Source organism: Alternaria novae-zelandiae, assembly GCF_023758075.1.
Source record: "Alternaria novae-zelandiae strain BMP 2774 chromosome Unknown scaffold_1, whole genome shotgun sequence".
Lineage (NCBI taxonomy): Eukaryota > Fungi > Ascomycota > Dothideomycetes > Pleosporales > Pleosporaceae > Alternaria > Alternaria novae-zelandiae.
Genome location: NW_026056961.1, coordinates 24,854 through 43,987, shown reverse-complemented (window position 1 = coordinate 43,987; position 19,134 = coordinate 24,854). Strand labels below are relative to the sequence as shown.

General features: G+C 39.5%; 6 protein-coding genes across 6 annotated transcripts; 5 read left to right on the top strand and 1 right to left on the bottom strand.

The window, feature by feature from the left end:
* Positions 1-1,364: 1,364 nt before the first annotated feature.
* Positions 1,365-2,287, top strand: J4E88_000006 (uncharacterized protein; the record flags this gene model as incomplete). Its single annotated transcript, XM_049393687.1, has 3 exons — positions 1,365-1,479; positions 1,532-2,044; positions 2,112-2,287. 3 exons carry the CDS (start codon positions 1,365-1,367, stop codon positions 2,285-2,287), a joined length of 804 nt encoding a protein of 267 aa, XP_049259516.1.
* Positions 2,288-2,669: 382 nt separating this feature from the next.
* J4E88_000005 (uncharacterized protein) lies at positions 2,670-3,506 on the top strand (the record flags this gene model as incomplete). Its single annotated transcript, XM_049393686.1, has 1 exon — positions 2,670-3,506. One exon carries the CDS (start codon positions 2,670-2,672, stop codon positions 3,504-3,506), a length of 837 nt encoding a protein of 278 aa, XP_049259515.1.
* A 756-nt stretch (positions 3,507-4,262) lies between these two features.
* J4E88_000004 (uncharacterized protein) lies at positions 4,263-5,497 on the top strand (the record flags this gene model as incomplete). The annotated part of the gene is made up of 2 exons (XM_049393685.1): positions 4,263-4,648; positions 4,708-5,497. 2 exons carry the CDS (start codon positions 4,263-4,265, stop codon positions 5,495-5,497), a joined length of 1,176 nt encoding a protein of 391 aa, XP_049259514.1.
* Positions 5,498-5,798: 301 nt separating this feature from the next.
* On the bottom strand, positions 5,799-7,487 carry J4E88_000003 (uncharacterized protein; the record flags this gene model as incomplete). Its single annotated transcript, XM_049393684.1, has 1 exon — positions 5,799-7,487. One exon carries the CDS (start codon positions 7,485-7,487, stop codon positions 5,799-5,801), a length of 1,689 nt encoding a protein of 562 aa, XP_049259513.1.
* Positions 7,488-7,677: 190 nt separating this feature from the next.
* Positions 7,678-8,325, top strand: J4E88_000002 (uncharacterized protein; the record flags this gene model as incomplete). Its single annotated transcript, XM_049393683.1, has 1 exon — positions 7,678-8,325. The coding sequence occupies one exon, from the start codon at positions 7,678-7,680 to the stop codon at positions 8,323-8,325; it is 648 nt and encodes a 215-aa protein (XP_049259512.1).
* Positions 8,326-9,494: 1,169 nt separating this feature from the next.
* Positions 9,495-11,203, top strand: J4E88_000001 (uncharacterized protein; the record flags this gene model as incomplete). The annotated part of the gene is made up of 3 exons (XM_049393682.1): positions 9,495-9,556; positions 9,606-10,449; positions 10,502-11,203. 3 exons carry the CDS (start codon positions 9,495-9,497, stop codon positions 11,201-11,203), a joined length of 1,608 nt encoding a protein of 535 aa, XP_049259511.1.
* Positions 11,204-19,134: the final 7,931 nt, after the last annotated feature.

Below are 19,134 nucleotides of genomic sequence, written 5' to 3'. Positions count from 1 at the left end.
CCGCCACGCCTTGGATCGCCTTGGACAGCGTGCGTTTGCGCTGAAGGATCAGGGTCTTCGACGAATGGTAGGCGGGAGGGGTGGAGGGGTAGTGATGGCCTTTTGTGAGGCGCATGTGGAGGGACGTGGGGACGCGGTTTCGTTGGACCGGAGGTGCGCGAGGTGAGGCTTGCGCAGGTACGGTGTTGGGGGAATGGGATTGGTGTTTGGTGAGGGGTTGACCGCTTGTGAGGCGCGTTTAATGAGGATGCTGTGTGGACAGGTGTTGTGGGCATGCCTTGGAGATGTCACGAGGGAGTTGTGGGTTGTTGTTGCTAAGGTTCCAGCCGTGCCTGCCCTTTGGTCGTAGGCGAGACGAGACTGCCCCTCGTTTGCACCCATAGCGGGTATATCCTCATCCTCTGACAAGCATCTGCTAGGACACAACATCGCGCGATCATTCTCCACCGTACATCAGATGCATTCTGGACGTGGCTTGGACGAAGCTTCACGTCGCAGTAGCGTTGTCATTCTGACTTGTGTTCGACCGTATGTCTTGCGACGCTATTCTCGCTACCGCAACGCAATCCTCAGTCAACGACGGTATTGCACTGGCAGTACTCTGGCACTCATTATGGAGCAAGGGATCGTACTGTCTTCTCTTCGTTCGTTTTGACGGTTGCGATACATACCCTTCGTTCTGTTCTCGAAGCCAACTTCCACGGCATTACGGAAGAGACTCGTCCCGATGGCTTCCCAGGCAGCAGCTTGTCGCGAGAGAGAATCAGAGAGACAATCTTCCAGGGATTGACGGATATACCAGTACACTCCGAAGAAGTATGACGACGACTTCTGATGGGAGAAGTAGCCGACGCAATCCAAGAGTGCGAGTGCGAGACCGACAGCGAAGCTCAATACGCGTATGCACGGTCCCCTAACCCGTATCCTTTCCGATACACGACTTGTGCCCCCAACCTGACGTTGCCATGCGCTTTGCTATTCAATCGGCGGACACATCATTGGCCAGACTCTTCGTTGAAACAATGGATCTGGGGCTTTTAGATCTCGCGCTTCCGCGGATGGACACCGGAAGCATGGCTGTGCGCCCTTCCCGGCGTGCATCACCTAGGATGCGGGCACTATGTTGCTATCTATCTGGTCTTGGTTGCGAAGCTGGTACCACGGACTAACGATACCTGTTACGCGTATACCATACGGACGAAGGTGTTTACTAATGTTGCTTTTAGAGCCATCAATCCCGGGGTTTTCAAAGAAACATATAAGACATGGCTCCATTCTCGTCAGTGGTGCAACAACAGTCTACACAGCAACTCAATTCACTTCGGGACTATCATCCATTTATCACTGCTATCTTCCATCCCATCATGAAGTTTACTACCGTCTTCGTCGCTTCTACCGCGACACTCGCCTCGGCGAGACCTCAGTACGATGCCGCGCCTGCGGATCCTCATGCTTGGATGGCGGCGTCGCCAAACGACTGTATGTATACATGCTTCTATGTGAAACCAAGGTCTGATGCTGAAATCCGCAGTCCGCGGCCCATGTCCAATGCTTAACACCCTAGCGAACCACGGCTTTCTTCCCCGCGATGGCCGTAACTTTACCCAGGAGAACGTAGTCAAGGGTCTGAAAGATGGTCTGAACTTCAACGCGTCTCTCGGGGCTCTTATGTGGCAGCAAGCAATCATTGCCAATCCCGAGCCAAACGCCACTTTCTTCACGCTCGAACAGCTCAACGTCCACAATGTCCTCGAGCACGACGCCAGCCTGACGCGCACCGATGCGGCATTTGGCAACAACCACGTCTTCAATGAGACGGTATACAACGTATCGAAGCAGTGGTGGACGGAAGAGGTGGTAACAGCCAAGATGCTGGCCAACTCCAAGATCTTCCGTCAGTTAGAGAGCCGAGCAACGAACCCAAACTACACCTTCACCGCTTCTACCGAAGAGTTCAGTCTGGGTGAAGTCGCAGCGCCTATCATCGCCTTTGGCTCTCTAGAGGAGGGTTCTGTCAACCGCACGTTGATGCAGTACTTCTTTGGTGAGTTCATCCAGGATTTGCAAAATTGTCGAGCGCAATGTTAAACCGGAAGCTGACGTTAAAGCAGAGAATGAACGTCTCCCTAATGATTTGGGCTGGACAAAGAAGTCGGACGAGATCACTCTCATGAACATCCTAGCTACGACTAGTATTGTCCGCAACGCGACGAGTCTGCTCACCGGAGGCAACACGGCCGAAGACTCACCTCACGGCAAGCGCGATATTCACGGTGGGATGTTCTAGGATGGCGGTCTGCGAAAAGGTTCAGAATCAACACTACACGTCAGAATGTGTCAGTTTTCAATACGGCGCGTTGAAGGTCTTCCTGCGTACATATACCGCGCTTGTATGTTGCTGATAGCGGTTAGATAGATACTAAACATACTTTACATCTTCCCGATGTGCGCTCTCTCCGCTAGTGGCGCGTCATGCCCGTCATATCGTGAAGTCGGACCCGCAGCGGTTAAGTCCATTGACCTAGTCACGCGTAATACGTGATCCAGTATTTCCACCTTTTCTTTGCGGAGCTTTTCCGAAGCGCGCTCGAAGTGGAGTCGTGGTATACATTTAACTAAGCCTTTAGGTAACTACCACGTCTCGGACTCTTCTCACGGAGTTCGCAACTATGACGCAACCTATACATTCCTCGACTTCATACACCTCGTTCCCACCACTATGCATAGCCGAGGGCTACGTACAAGGAGCATCTGGCAGTGATGAGGAAAGGGTAGCGCGGGTTGTACCGAGCGCTTGCGACAAGGGACTGTCGCCGAGCGTGGGCTCAGTGGACCCGTCAACACCAGATTACAGTCCGGATGAGCGCACCTACCTCATTACCACAGCGCAAGTTCCGTGGCGTGTGACCTCTCCAACCTCATTCTACCGCGACGCACCAGGATCGCTCGAAGGCTGGCCGAGCGGGACGAACCTATGGCCAGCTCGTGGCTCTTCCCTTGCGACACCAGTCATAGAGACGCCATCCACGGTGGTGCGTCGTCGCTCGCCAAGATTCGCCGCCGACGACCAGGACGAAGTTGAACACTTACTTACACCACTCGAGACACGCACAAAGCAGGATGAACGATCGCCAGTCGATGGTCCACAAGAATGGGACTGCCAAGACCCTTATACCTGGCCGATTGTCTATCTACCATTTCACTTGACCCCCAATGCAAGCGTACCGTCGCATATCGATGAGATGCTCATTCACGTACACTTCAAGGGCCTCGGGGCGAGATTGCTGCACAACTTGCTGTACAAAGCGAAGGAAGAGATGGAGACGGAGGAGGAGAAGACAAACATTGGACGTATGGCTTTCGACTTCTGGCCTTTCAACTTCACCCAAGATGGATGGTGGAAGGGTGTTAGTGGGATATCTCCGGAAGATGTCTATGCGTGGAAGGTAACGCGACAACGGGATCAAGGTCGTGGGTTTGGATGCGTGGAATACGACAGTGAATGAGCGTTTTCGCCCTGCCAGCACAAGGTACGTGAGGCCGCCTTTTGTCAATATCGAGTTGTTCAACAGGCATTAAGACTGGCGTTGGGGGCAACACAAGATCTGGACTATCTTGGCGCATTCGGCGGCCGCCATTGCCGCTGGTCGGCCATCTCGATTACTGAACACTATCCATCAACACCACTTTACCACCACACCACCACCTGCGCACGACTCGCAACAGCACGTCTAGAGATCCATGAATCGGATGTATAGACCCTCGGTCGAAGTTCTCCCGGTACTACCTGGCCGCAATAAAAGTCGTCTGCACCAATGTCTGCATAGCGCAAAACCTCTCTCACTTGGCGATGTTTTGAAACTCCGTCTGTGCGATCCATCAATCACATACCCACTCGCATGCGCCACCACGTGCGACATGAATAATTACCGCAAGCGAGTTGTGGGATACCGCAGAGCTTGCTCATTCGGGCGTCTGTGTCACCGCGTCGAGGGTTGCACGAAGCGAAAAGTCGGAAATTTAAGGCATTGGTGGAGCTTCGACGACGGCGCATGCTCATCTATTACATCTTGGCGACTGACACGAGAGCTACAGAGGTACGGACTCATGACATGCGACAAAATCTTGGGTTCGCGAGATGCCACGGAGATTGACTTGGGAGTATATAGAGTCCATAGCCTGGTCGTTGTGGGAATCCAGAATTACCTTGGCCTACCAGTACCTCTTAATACCCATCTTGTATTATCATACTACTTTTCAACATGCGTTCGCTTAGTTTCGCGGCTGCTATCGCTGCACTATCTGCCTCTGCAAATGCCAAAGACATCTATGTTTCGCCAACAGGTCAAGGGATGGGCACCTCTGCCGCACCCTTTGGCTCGATCCAGTCAGCCGTCAACGCTGCTGCACCTGGCGATGTGATCCTTCTGCGCGCTGGTACATACAAGCCCACGACAAACATCCAAATCACCAAGAGCGGCACCAGGATCCAGCCCATCACACTCCGTTCCTTCGAGAAGGAGAAGGTCATCATCGATGGCGAAGGTATGCCCGGTACACCGTATGGCTTAGACGAGTCTCTACCAAACAAGGAGCGCGGTGCCCTTCACATCGAGAAAGCCAACTACTGGAAGTTCTACAACTTGGAGTAAGTGCACCCATCTACCTCCGCACTCCAATGATCCTGCATACTAACAAATTGCCTAGGATCATCAACGGCCCATACGGCGTATACGCCCGCGACGCGTCGCACAACCACTACGAGCTCCTCACCACCCACGACAACTACGAAACCGGTTTCCAACTCCAAGGCGCCTCCTCCAACAACACCGTCGTGTACCTCGACTCGTACCGCAACCGCGACCCGCGTAAGAACGGCGAGTCCGCCGACGGCTTCGCTTGCAAAGAAGGGTCGGGCGAGGGCAACGTCCTGCGCAACGCGCGCTTATGGGAGAACGTCGACGACGGCCTCGACCTCTTCATGTTCGGCTCGTCCGTCACGCTCGAAGAGGTATATGCGTGGGGCAACGGCTTCAACCGGTGGGGCTTCAGCTCTTTCGAGGGAGATGGCAATGGCTTCAAGCTCGGTATCACGGATAACCCGCCCGCCAACCACATTGTGCGCAACTGCATGGCGTTCTCCAACGCGAAGAAGGGGTTCGTTGACAACGGAAACCCCGGTAGCTTGACGGTCGAGCGCAATACCGCGTGGGAGAATGGTGATGTGGGCTTCAACTTCCGCAGCTCGAGTTCGACTATGAAGAATAATATCGCTGTTTCGAATGTGGGTAGCTCGCAGGTTAGCCTCACCGCGTCGGGTATCAAGGCTACGGGTAACTCGTGGCAGTCGGGCAGCTGGTCGGATGCTAGCTTCTTGAGCGTCGATCCTGCTACCTTGAAGAAGGCAAGAGGTGCTGATGGAAGGGTTCCGAAGAGCGACTTCCTCGTGCCGAAGAGCGGTGCTGCTGTTGGTGCGACCACACAGTCTGATGTCTGATCTTTCGTTTGCGCACTAGATGTCGTGCTCGTCGCGATCTTTTTCCCTTCTTGTTAATAGTTATTGCCGTCTGCTTGTACATAGGTTCCTTGCTCAATTAGATTCACTACCTCAAACGCCCCTTGAACGTATATTGTCTCCTTTGGATGGCTCCACCGACATGTTCGATCGACCCAACACCAACTCCCGATTGAACTCCGTTGCACTTCTTGACTTCGTTCTTCCTTCCGGAGTTTGTTAGTCCGAAGCGTCGGTGTCGCTCTGTCCTGATGGTGACAAGTCGTCGTCGGTGTCGGTGTCTTCAGTTGACGACGTCGCCTACGTACGCGGAGATACTGTCTCGAAGCGCCCGCATCTTCCCTTTCAAGACATATCCCTTCGCTGAATGAATGACATGTTTCCGCCACATCTTGTTTGCGTTCATAGAAACCTCGCTCCATTCGACATCTTCGTTCCAGCCCCATCCACGCTCGACCGTTCCATTCCTTTCAAAATCGTAACTACCTTTACACCAAGGGTGAAGGAAAATAACAGTGGAGTGGATACCTCTCTTTTCAGCGTCGTAACAAAATCCGGCTAGCTCATCCAGCCACTCGACTTCCCAATGATTAGGTAGGAGTTCAATGCGGATCGACCGGAGATGGGGACATGCTTTGCTGCTTTCCTCTACAAGACAGTAGAGGGCAGGTATGAGGATGTTTGGGATGATGTCGAGATCATGAGACATAAAACCAGGTATCCAATGGTGTTGCGACCGTGTAAGCCAGAGCTCCTCCAAGGATGCTGGAAGGGCTTTCCAAAACATGTCTTCGATCAGCGCGATCTCATCCGGGTCCTGTACCGTGCATTCGTCATGCGTGTATCCCCAGATCATCTCAGGCGCTACTCGGAGGCGGCGAAGAGACTTGAAAGAAGTGAATGACATGGCGGGCGTCCGTCTATCCAAGAACTCCCACCATGGTTCTTCAAATACCGTACTGCCCTCGATCTCCTCGTAACTGAGTGCGAGAGTCTCCAGGTGGTCTTGATGATCTTCCAGACAACGCATGAGAAAGGGAAGCTCCGCCGAGCGCGACGTGAAAGGACCTGCCCTCTCGTACAGGAAAGCTTTGAGTTTTCCAGGTACAGTCGCTTCGATCAAGTCTCGCAACGTATGCGTTGCCAGCGAGGAGGCTCTGAGCTCGATGTATTGCACGCCACAGGATCGCAGTCCTAGCACGGCGAACGGATTTCTCTCCATCATATTGGTATTCACATCGTCATCCCCAAACCTGAATGCGTACATGGAGCGAAGATTCGGCAAGTGGAAGAATGATGCCAGGTATTCAACGTCGCCGGCATCAGAATCTCTGATGAACACATCGACAGGCTTTTGTAATGGGGCGGTTGGAGACGAGGAAGATCCCGTCGAATTGAGTGACGCCGCTTTCTTAGCCTCAATGCGCCCGGCAGACCCCTTGATCATCTCGCAAAAGAGCTTATGGTCACGAAACACTCCGAATTCCAAGTCTAATCTCTCCAGGTTTGGGAGATTCGCGACGAGCAGTGTGATAATGACGTCCGCATCAGCTGCATACAACTTGATGTACATTCTCAGCGCCTTGGTTTCATCTTCGTAGTATTCCCGACATATTCGCTCTAGCGGTTGCTCGGTTTCGGGAGTTTCGATTCTTGGCCATGGCTTCACCTTGAGATTGTCAAGGCGAGGCGCGCTCTCACAACCTCCCCAACCATCTGGAAGGGCGATGGACTTCACGAGCGCAGCAAACGACGGATCGGCGAAAAAGCGGTGCGCAAGTGGGCGGAGGTGTCTCAGAGCTCCCTCTCCGCCTATGTCTGAGCATAACGTGATGTTCGCGTACAGATGAGGAGTTGCGATGCGGTTGAACTGCTTTGACACGCGGCATAAGTTTGCTAGAGTGCGTCGGCCGCATAGACTGACGATGATATCGACGAGCTCTTCGGATATGTTGTCGACAGGGTGCCACATCGTGAGACGTTGCGATGCGTACTGTGTGCGGTGTGACGAGGGAGGGTGGCCTCGGCTTTCACCCCTGGGGCTAGCCTATCGATAAGGCGCGTCCTCCGATAAGCAACGCGGCGCAGTCGTCAGCATAAGCAAACACTATCTGCACCTCGTTCCATCACGATGCGCATACACATACACGACTCACTACGCCATGTCTGAATCTGCAGCCTGGCCGCCCGCGAAAGGGCTCACCACCAAGATCGTCCCGCGAAAGGACGCCATCCTCACCATCGCCTACTCGACGGCAGTGCACGCGCCGGCGCCGCTCGTATTCGACACCCTTCTCCGCGCCAAAGACTACAAAGCATGGAACACGTGGGTACCCGTTGCGGAGATCCAGTCGCCCGGGAACGATCTCGATTCGACTAGTCAAGAGCGTATGAGCATCGGCTGCTCGATGGAGTTCCATGTCATCATGAACGCGGATAAGCCAAACGACATTACAAAGACACAGCTGAAGGTCGTCGACATCAGCACGCCATCCGCGCCGACATCGTACCTCACGCCCGACCTCCTCGAAGACCCCTCGTTTACGGCCGATCTCAGCAAGGTATACAGGGTGAGTTGGACGGGCAACGGCGGCATGTACGGCTTTGCGCCCAAGCTGGAGCGCTTCCACGAGGTCATTGTCACCGGAGAGAACGAGTGCGAGGTCAGAACCTGGGAGATTATGACAGGCATGCTGTCACGGGTTGTCAAGCTGATGATGGAGGACACGTTGAAGGGCAAGGTCGCCCTCTGGTGCGAGGATCTGAAGCGGTATTGTGAGCAACAACACAGCGGAGGCGCGGCGGCTTGAAAGTACCTAGGTAGCCTGTTCCGCTTTATACCCACGAGACACCTATGCTCATGTGATAGGAGAGTGAAATCCAGTAGGCGAGCGAACGTAGGCCATAACAGTCCGAAGCGACACCACCCTCCGATCCACCTGTCCGCTGTTCTCATGATATGAGCTGCTGTCGCCAGCGAGCAACCCCTCCATTGCGCACTCCATACTACTTGACGTGCATCAGTGGTGAGCGTCGCAGGGTTCGCGTCCCTCTTTTCAACTTGAACTTGGTAAGCCCGGCATCGGGTCCGGTGCCGTTTATAGACCATCGACGCTCATCGGTCAAGCTTCACACCACATCCTCCGTCTCCGCCCGCGTCTCTACACGAGAAGTGACCGTTGTCGCGCACTGCGAACGTCAAACTGGGAAACTGAAGCGCCCGATCTCGAGAAACGCCAACTGTTCTCACGAAAATCCTGCTCATCGTCATCGGACAGCCTTGCATTGCCGTGCATTCAACCGTCGGCAATTGAAGCGGGTCGGGGTTCAGGCCGATGCATCGTGCATGCCCAAGTCAAGTTAGGTCCTTCCCCAGAAAACCTTGACTCATGTTACGTCACCACCCACGATGCCGAATGTCACGACCAACTGACCCTATCCAATCGCTACAACTTGACGGGCATCGCATTCATTCATTGCACGCAAACCTTCGCAAGACTGGCATCAAAAGCTTCTGAAGGCTTTTGAGAGTGGTAGCCGCCTGGGCGCTAGGCTTGGTGCCGGCAAGCTTCAGGCAAGTGCACCGGCGTCTGTGCCAGGGCGGCTTACCGCCTCTAGTAATGCGCGAAGCATTCGGACCACTGTCGCGCGACTTGGCCGCGACTAACAAGCTATCGAGAGCTTACGATCCACACATCCATGGTCGCAACTGGAGAGGCTTCCGCGTCCCAGCCATGAAAAGAGGGGCCGACAATTGGGGCCCCATGGGAATCAACGGCCTCCGCAGGGTTAGACGACCACGCGCGAAAGTCACGATGTAACCCATCCATGCTCATGGCATCATGCTATAAGTACGCCCGATCCGCCTACGGGCTCCAGAGTTCGCGATAAGGTTTCCCGCTCAGCGAAGCATCGAATCGCACACGTTCGCGATACTACACCCAATCAAGGGTCTGACGTCGCGAAGCCATTGCCTACCATGGACCAGATCTCCAAGTGGAATGTCGTTCATCGATATGAGAAGCGCGCATTGCTCATCGCGTATGTATCCATCACAACACAATTGAGCCATCGCTAACTCTTCCACCAGGATCAATTGCATCGCCGGCTTATCGATCCTGTTCTTCGGTTACGATCAGGGAATGATGGGAGGTGTCAACACCGCATACGACTACTATACCCTTATGGGCTTCGGACACAAAGGCGCAGATGGCGGTCCAGTCGTGGACGATACCTTGCTTCAAGGCGGCATCGTGTCGGTATACTACCTCGGTACACTGGTGGGATGCTTGGTTGGTGGCTCAATCGGTGATCGCTACGGGCGCATCAAGACAATCTTTGTCGGAGCAGCTGTCGCAACCGTCGGCGCATGCCTGCAATGCTCGGCCATGAACCACGAATGGATGATCTGCGCACGTCTCGTCAACGGCTGGGGCACCGGTATCCTCAATTCGATCATTCCCGTCTGGGCTACCGAGACCGCGGAGCACACCTCGCGCGGACAGTTCATCGCGATCGAGTTCACCCTCAACATCCTCGGTGTCGTCATCGCATACTGGCTTGAGTACGCATGCTCCTTCTACGGCGACGGCACTTCGTCCTTCATCTGGCGCTTCCCCATCGCATTCCAGATCCCTATGCTCATGGTCCTCATGGCCGCCGTCATGTTCTTCCCGGAATCCCCGCGTTGGCTCGTGAAGGTGGGTCGAGAGGCTGAGGGACGCTACGTTCTGGCTCGACTTCGAGGCGATACCGGAGAGGACAAGGAGAGAGCGGATGTCGAGTTCCAGGAGATTGTCGCCTCATGCGAGTTGGAGCGCTCCAACTTCCGCAAGCAAGACTACTTCCGCATGCTGTTCGGTATCGGGTCGGGCAAGCTGCACACTGGCCGCCGCGTTCAGCTCGTGATTTGGTTGCAGATCATGCAGGAATGGGTAAGTTCAGACGCATGTTATGCATATCGACATCGCTAACTTGAATACGTAGGTTGGTATCGCTGGTGTGACGATCTACGCGCCCACCATCTTCGGCATCGCTGGCATGAGTCCGGCGAAGCGACAATGGATCTCAGGTCTCAACAACATCTTCTACATGTTTGCGACACTCATCTGCGTCTTCACACTTGACCGCATCGGCCGCCGCTGGACTTGCTACTGGGGCTCAGCAGGACAAGGCATCGCAATGGCCCTCGCCGGCGGGTTCTCGTACCTCGGACAAGAGGCGACAAAGCGCGGCGACACGAGCGCAGCGTCTTCATACGGAAACGCCGCCGTTTCCATGGTCTTCATCTTCACGGCCATCTTCGGCGCGACATGGCTCACAGTCCCGTGGCTCTACCCCGCTGAGATCTTCCCCCTCGAAGTGCGCGCAAAAGGCAATGCCTGGGGCGTCGTCGGCTGGTCCATCGGCAACGGCTGGCTCACACTCCTCTGCCCCATCATGTTCGACTCCCTCGGCGAGAAGACGCTCTACATCTTCGCCGCATGCAACGCCATCACGATCCCCATGGTTTGGGCGCTGTACCCCGAGACGAACCAGCGCACGCTCGAGGAGATTGACCTGCTCTTCGCGTCCGACAGCATCTGGAATTGGGAGGCGGAGAAGAACTTCAAGGCGCTGCAGGAGCAGTTGCCGTACGTGGCTACGAGCCATGCTGCGAAGAACGATATCGAGAGGATTTCGCTATAGGTTGATGTAGTGTTTGTAGAGAAGAACTTCGCGGGAATTGTAAATGCAATACAATAATTATAATTATTTGTATATTTGTATATAAATAAATAACTTATAAATTACTTAGTAAGATATCTTTCTAAAAGTTTACTTTAAATTCTTATAATAGACTATATCTAGAAAGATTCTTAGCTAAAAGCTTTAGAAATCTATTTCTAAGTAACTATCTTAAATTCTACTATAATTTAGAGTAAGTATAAGTTCTAGTTTTTAAAATCTAAAGAAAATCTATTAAGTAGATTTAGCTACTCTACTTCTAGCTAGTACTAGAGATTATATCTTAAATTTTTAAGGTATAAGTTTTATATAAGTTTTAAAGTCTATACTAGTTTACTATTTTACTTACTTATACTATATATATTTATAAAACGTAATTTATAGTAGATTATCTTAGATAATATACTAATCTTCTATTAGAGTTAACTCTATTATATATAATATAATATTATATATAATACTAGAATACTCTATTACTCTATTATAGCTTCTAGAGCTATAGCTTTTTATATTCTACTATAAAATATATAGATTTTATTTTAAGTTTAATTAATTTTCTTTTTAGTCTATTTATTAAACTATATATTATCTATATTATAAGATAAACTATTTATACTAATATTAGTATAAATACTTTTATTTTATAAATACTTAGCTACTAAAAATAGTACTCTATACTTATAGCTCTTTTTACTTTATACTAAAAGTTATATATTTTATATACTTATAAAGATTAACTAGTAGTATAGAACTATATTCTTTATACTAAAGCTATTATTCTACTACTAAATCTATATTATCTTTATATATATAAGCTATTTTCTCTTTTTTATATCTACTAAGTAGTAATTTAGAATTAAGTATATTCTTTAACTATCTACTAGTTTCTTTAAGTAGAATATATAGTATAGATTATAGTTTAGAGTAGTAAGTACTAATAAGTAGAAAAGATAATAAATATATAATTCTTTTAGCGCGTTTTAAATAACTACTTATTCTAGTAAAGAATAAAACTTACTAGGTTTAGGTTAAGTTTACTCTATAATATAGAGAAAATTAAAGTAAAGTTTTATTTATTTATAACCTCTTTTCTCTAGAAACCTCTAGATATATCTTATAAAACTACTATTAATTAAAGTAGAAAAAAATATAAAATTAAAATATTACTATACGTAGTTTCTATCTTTAATTCTTTATTAAATATTATAACTATAAGCCTTTATACATATATTTTTTACTAAAGTTTCTATTTATAGCTTTCTAACTAACTATAATTATTATCTATAGTACTAAAACTAACTATTATTTCTATTTATAGTGTAAAAGAAGCTTAGCGTAAATAAATTATTCTAAAGAATTTAGACTAGCTTATAATTCTCTACTATTTACTTCTTTTTTATACTTTTTTTTTTTATCTATCTATTACGTATAATAGTTTTAATATATTTACTATATTACTATATTCTTACTTATTATATACTATACCTACTATAAACTCTTTATAAACTATCTTTTATAACTATAATATACTATCTATTATAAACTATCTATATAACTTATTATATATAACTTATTACGCGTAATAGTCTATTACTACTATTCTATAGCTATATTATATTTTATAATATAATATTATACTAGTATATAAAATATTCTTATATAAATTAGATTTTTAATAATCTAAGAATTATCTAAAAAGAGAACATCTTTTAATAAGAGCTCTTTAGAATTATTTTATTATCTACTATCTTATCTTTTACTTATACTTTTTAGTATTAAACTTTTATATAATACTTTAGATAATAGAATCTCTTTATAATAGAACTCTTTTCTACTAAACTAATATTTATATACTTTCTTACTTATACTAATTATTTTATATTCTTATAGTAATATATTTTTATACTTTCTAATATCTATATAAATAGTAAAGCCTATAGAGATATATTCTACTATATAGTATAAGAAGTAGTTAGTATATATTAATATAATATATATAGTAATAATAACTACTATAGATATAATAAGTATAGACTTAGCTCTTTTCTTTAGATTAGCTAGAACTATAATAGTAGTTATATTTAGGCTAACTATATTCTTACTACTAAGTAATATTAGATAAAATAATTACGTAGATAAAGTAACTACTTAGAAATACTAGAAAATAGTAATTTAACTAATATCTAGAATAGTAATATTAGAAGTATAATAAAATACTAGGCTAATAAAGTTAGCGTAATACTATAATAGTATATTTAGAATATATACTAGTATAAAACTATAGTTTAATAAAACTACTAACTTAATAGAGTATTATAGTAAGTAAAACGCTAAGCTATACTAACTATAAAGGTATTTAGAAGTATCTTCTACTATTAGATAGAAAGTATTAAATACTATTAAGTATTTAGAACTTATCTTTTAATTATATAATCTCTATAGTATAATATCTATTTAGTATTTAAGCTATTAAGTAAAGAAGTATTAGCTTCTTTATAAGTTATTTAGAACTATAATAACTACTAAAGAAATAGAAAAAGTATAAGGTATTAAAAGATCTAGTAATTCTTTCTTCTAAGTATTTATTTACTACTTCTTTAACTACTTAGATACTAAAGATACTAACCTCTAGAACTATTTCTATATATATTTATAAAATATAATCTATAGTAGATTACTTTAGATAATCTACTAATCTTAGTAATTTATAAAACTAGCTAGTAATTTATAAAACTTTTATTATAATATAGTAGCTAAGTACTAAAAGTATCTAACTAAAAGAAAATATAAGCTAACCTATTATAGTTTAGTATAGTTATTAAGTATTTTAGTTAAATTCTAAGAAAATCTAGTAGTAATCTACAAAACTAGCTAGTAATCTATAAAACGTTTATTATAATATAGTAGCTAAGTACTAAAAGTATCTAACTAAAAAAAGATATAAGCTAATCTATTATAGTTTAGTATAGTTATTAAATATTTAAGTTAAAATTTAAAAAAATCTAGTAGTAATCTATAAAATTAGCTAGTAATCTACAAAACCTTTATTATAATATAGTAGTAAAGTAGTAAAAGTATATAACTAAAAAAATATATAAGCTAAGTTAATATAGTATAGTATAGTAATTAAGTATTTTAGTTAAATTCTAAGAAATTCTAGTAGTAATCTATAAAACTTTTATTATAATATAGTAGCTAAGTACTAAAAGTATCTAACTAAACAAAGATATAAGCTAACTTAATATAGTATAGTATAGTTATCTAGTAAAATAGTTAGATTTATATAAAATAAACTAATAATATATAAAACTAATATTATATTTAACTAGGTATTTTAATTTTACTACTAATAGAGATTAAAGATAAGCTAACTTCTTATAGCTTAGTAGAGTAATCTACTAGATTACTTAGAATATAAGAGAATAAAGTAGTAATCTATCTTCTATAGCTTTGTCTTACCTATTACTACCTCTAAGTCTACTTCTAAGTCTACTAGAGACGCCTCTATTACTATTATCTCTATAAGTACGTTATTATTATTATTAAAGTACTATATCTATAGTAAACGTTAGAGAGAGAGTTTTATTAATATCTATAGCTATATATAGTAAGTATAAGGTATTTAGAAAATATACCTATATTAAGATTACTATATAGAGTTACTAACTACGTTTTGTTACTTTACTTTATATTAACACTTTACTATAATAAAGTAGTAATCTACAAAACTAATATTATAATATACTAACTTAATATATTTTATTACTAATTATATATAAAAATAAGCTAACTTCTTATAGCTTAGTATAGTAATCTACTAAATTAGTTAAAGTTATAGAAAATAAAGTAGTAATATATAAAACTAATATTATAATTTACTAACTATATATATTTTATTACTAACTAAAAGTAATAATAACCTAACTTATTATAGCTTAGTAGAGTAATATACTAAATTACTTAGAATTAAAGAATGTAAAGTAGTAATCTACAAAACTAATAATATTATATAGTAAGTATATATATTTTATTACTAATAGAAATAAAAAATAAGCTAACTTCTTATAGCTTAGTAGAGTAATCTACTAGATTAGTTAAAGTTATAGAAAATAAAGTAGTAATTTATAAAACTAATATTATAGTATACTAACTATATATATTTTATTACTAATAAAAATAAAAATAAGCTAACTTTTTATAGCTTAGTAAAGTAATCTACTAAATTAGTTAAAGTTATAGAAAATAAAGTAGTAATCTATAAAACTAATATTATAGTAAACTAATTATATATATTATATTACTAATAGAAATAAAAAATAAGCTAACTTCTTATAGCTTAGTAGAGTAATCTACTATATTACTTAAAATTAAAAAATATAAAGTAGTAATCTATAAAAGTAATATTATAGTATACTAACTATATATATTTTATTACTAATAGAAATAAAAAATAAGCTAACTTTTTATAGCTTAGTAGAGTAATCTACTAAATTAGTTAAAGCTATAGAAAACAAAGTAGTAATCTATAAAACTAATATTATAATCTACTAACTATATATATTTTATTAGTAACTAAAAGTAAAACTAAGCTAACTTATAATAGTTAATTAGTATAAAATAAAACTAGAAAAATAATATACATATATATTATAAGAAACTTTACTATAAATATTAATAAAAGTATAAATATAAATATAAAGATAAGTATAAAGATAAGTATAAAGATAAGTTATAAAATAAGTCTTAAGATAAGTCTTAAGATAGATATATATAAAAGTATAAAGATAGATAGAATAATAACTAGATAGATAAGTATAAAGATAGATAGAAAGATAAGTAACTATATAAGTAGAATAGTAAAAGTAAAAAAAAAAAAATATTAAAGATAACTAAATATATTAATAAAATTATAATTACTATAAATAACTTAAAAAAAGTATAATAACTAAGTATTAGTATATAAATACTAATAAGTATTAAAAAAAAAGTTATTTTAACTATTTTATATAGAGTATATAAAATTTTACTATAAGTAAATTATTAAAGTATAAATTCTAAATTTTAAATTAAGTATAAAATCTTTAGTTAAGATAAATATTTAAGTTTTCTAAATTATAAAGAATATTATATTAAGTAAAGAAATTCTACTTTAAAAAGTATAATAAAGAAGTCTACTATATAGTTTTTAATAAAACTATATATAAAGAAAATAATATAGTAAAGAAGAAAGTAGTATATATATTAAATTAAATATATAGTATAATTTTTTATAGTATATTTATATATATATAGCTATAATTCTTATATTACTATTATATAAATCTAGCTTTTTCTAGTATACTATCTTTTAAGTTTAATAGCTATTTACTTTACTATTATATTATTAGTCTTACTATTATACTAACTACTACATTATAAGTTAAGTAATATAGTAAAGTAAATACTTTATTATAAAAAGTAGTAAGACTTATATCTAAATAAAGTAATAATATAAAGTAACTAATATATATAAAAACTTAAGTTAAAAGTATAATTAAAATAATAAATTAGAAATAATATATAACTACTATAAGAAAAAGTAGTATATTATAAAAAAAATAGAATTATTTTAATAATACTAGGTATAGGTAAAATATATTTAAAAAAAAATATTAAATATATACTAAGATATAAATAAAGAAATAGTAATAATAAAATTATATTTAAAGATAAGTATAAAGAATAGTATAAATATAAGTAGAAATAATAGTAAAAAGATAGATAAAAAGAATAGTAAAAAGATAAGTATAAAGAAAAGTAAGAATATAAATAGAAAGAATAGTAAAAAGATAAGTATAAAGAAAAGTAAGAAGAAAAATAGAAAGAATAGTAAAAAGATAAATATAAAGAATAGTAGAAAGATAAATAGAAAAAAGAATTAAAAGAAAGGTAAATAAAATATATAAAGATAAGTAGATAGAAACTAAAAAGATAAATATATAGAAAGTAAAAATATAAGTAAGAGAAAAGTATAAAGTAAAGTATAAAAGTAGATATAAAAATAAATATTAATAGAAGTGTAAAGATAATAGAATAAAAATAATACTAAATATAACTTTTAAAGTTATTTAATAAATAGAAAAAGTAATATAAGTATAGATTAGATAAAGATTAAAAAAAGAAATAAGTATATAGATATATATATAAATAATAAATATAAAGAAAAAGCTAAACTCTAAGTATATATATTATAAATAGTCTATATAGTATATACTAAAGTAACTATATATATTCTATTATTATATTAAAGTAATACTTTTATTATAAAAGTAGAAATAGTATATAGTAAGCTTATAAAAGTTAAGATATAAACTAACTATATTAGAATTCTAACTTCTATATCTAAAGGCTATAAAAACTAGTTAAAGCGTTTATTCTATACTAGACCTAAAATAGTATAGTGTATAGTAAAAGGCTCTACTCTACTAGTAAAAGGCTTCTAAATTATAGTATTAGACTATATAATAATATTATAATAAGCTATAAAAAGACTCTAAATAATACTATATAGTATAAAACTCTAGTAAAAGGCTTCTACATTCTAGTAAAAAATAGATAGAATATACTAAAAGGCTACACTAAAAGGCTATATTAAAAAACTATATTAGAAGGCTACTATATCTAAGTAAAAGGTATCTAAGATATAGCTACACTATATAATAAAAAATGTAATAGTAACTAATAACTTAATAGTCTACCTAAAAAGATACTAGTAAAAGACTTATTATATATAGGTTTTCTTCTATATAATATAGTAAATCTCTCTTCTACCTAAGAAGCTAGGTATATAATATTATATATAGTTTATTCTATTCTAGAGATATATAAAATAGCTATTTTATATCTATTATCTCTTATTTTAGATAACTCTAGGCTTAGATAGTCTAATATATCTACTTAAATAAAAGCTTAGAGTCTAAGTTAGATCTATTCTACTTCTATAGTTCTATATACTATAATATATTATTACTAGTAATACTAGTTTTATTAGCATTATCTACTTATATTCTTTAGCTTATAACCTCTATAGTTTATTCTATAGCACTAGCTTATATAGCGCTTTATTAACTATACTATACTAGTTCTAATAATAGTACCTACGTTATAGTCTATTACTTTTTATTCTCTATATATATTACGTTTTTAAGTCTACTCTACGTAGTGTATATTACGTGTAATATTATATTATAGAGTACTTTTTATTACGTAGTTACCTTTTTTAGTCTTTATCTATACTTTACTTTTTACTTTTATTACTATTACTAGCTATGTCTATACTATCTACGCTTTTATAATTATCTAAATTATATACCTCTACTATTTAAAAAGACTATAATCTATTCTCTACTAGCTCTATTAGTAACTCTACTAAATAGTTTTCTAGATTACTTTTATAAATTATCTTAAGAAATAGCTACTTAGAAGAGAGTTCTTTCTATATATAGCTTATAAGTAATAGTTCTACTACTTTATAAAAACTACTAACGTTATTATTATATTAGGTAACTATCTCTATCTAGTTTTCTAGTTTTAGAATTAGCTTCTACTCTATAAATAAATTTAGAATAAACGCTTTTAGTAGTAGTGTAAAGATACTAGAACTAAACTTTTACTTTAGTATCTACTAACGCTTTCTATATTCTAAGTACTAGTTCTAGTTATAATACTTAGCTATATACTTAATTTATATTAACTTCTTCTCTACATTACTACTAATCTTATAGAAGAGTTATTCTCTAGTAACTATTACTACGCTCTACTCTCTTATACTTATAAGCTTTCTTTATCTTCTTAGAATATTCTTTAGCTATTTATATTCTAAGTAAAGAGTAGATATTATCTATTAATACTGT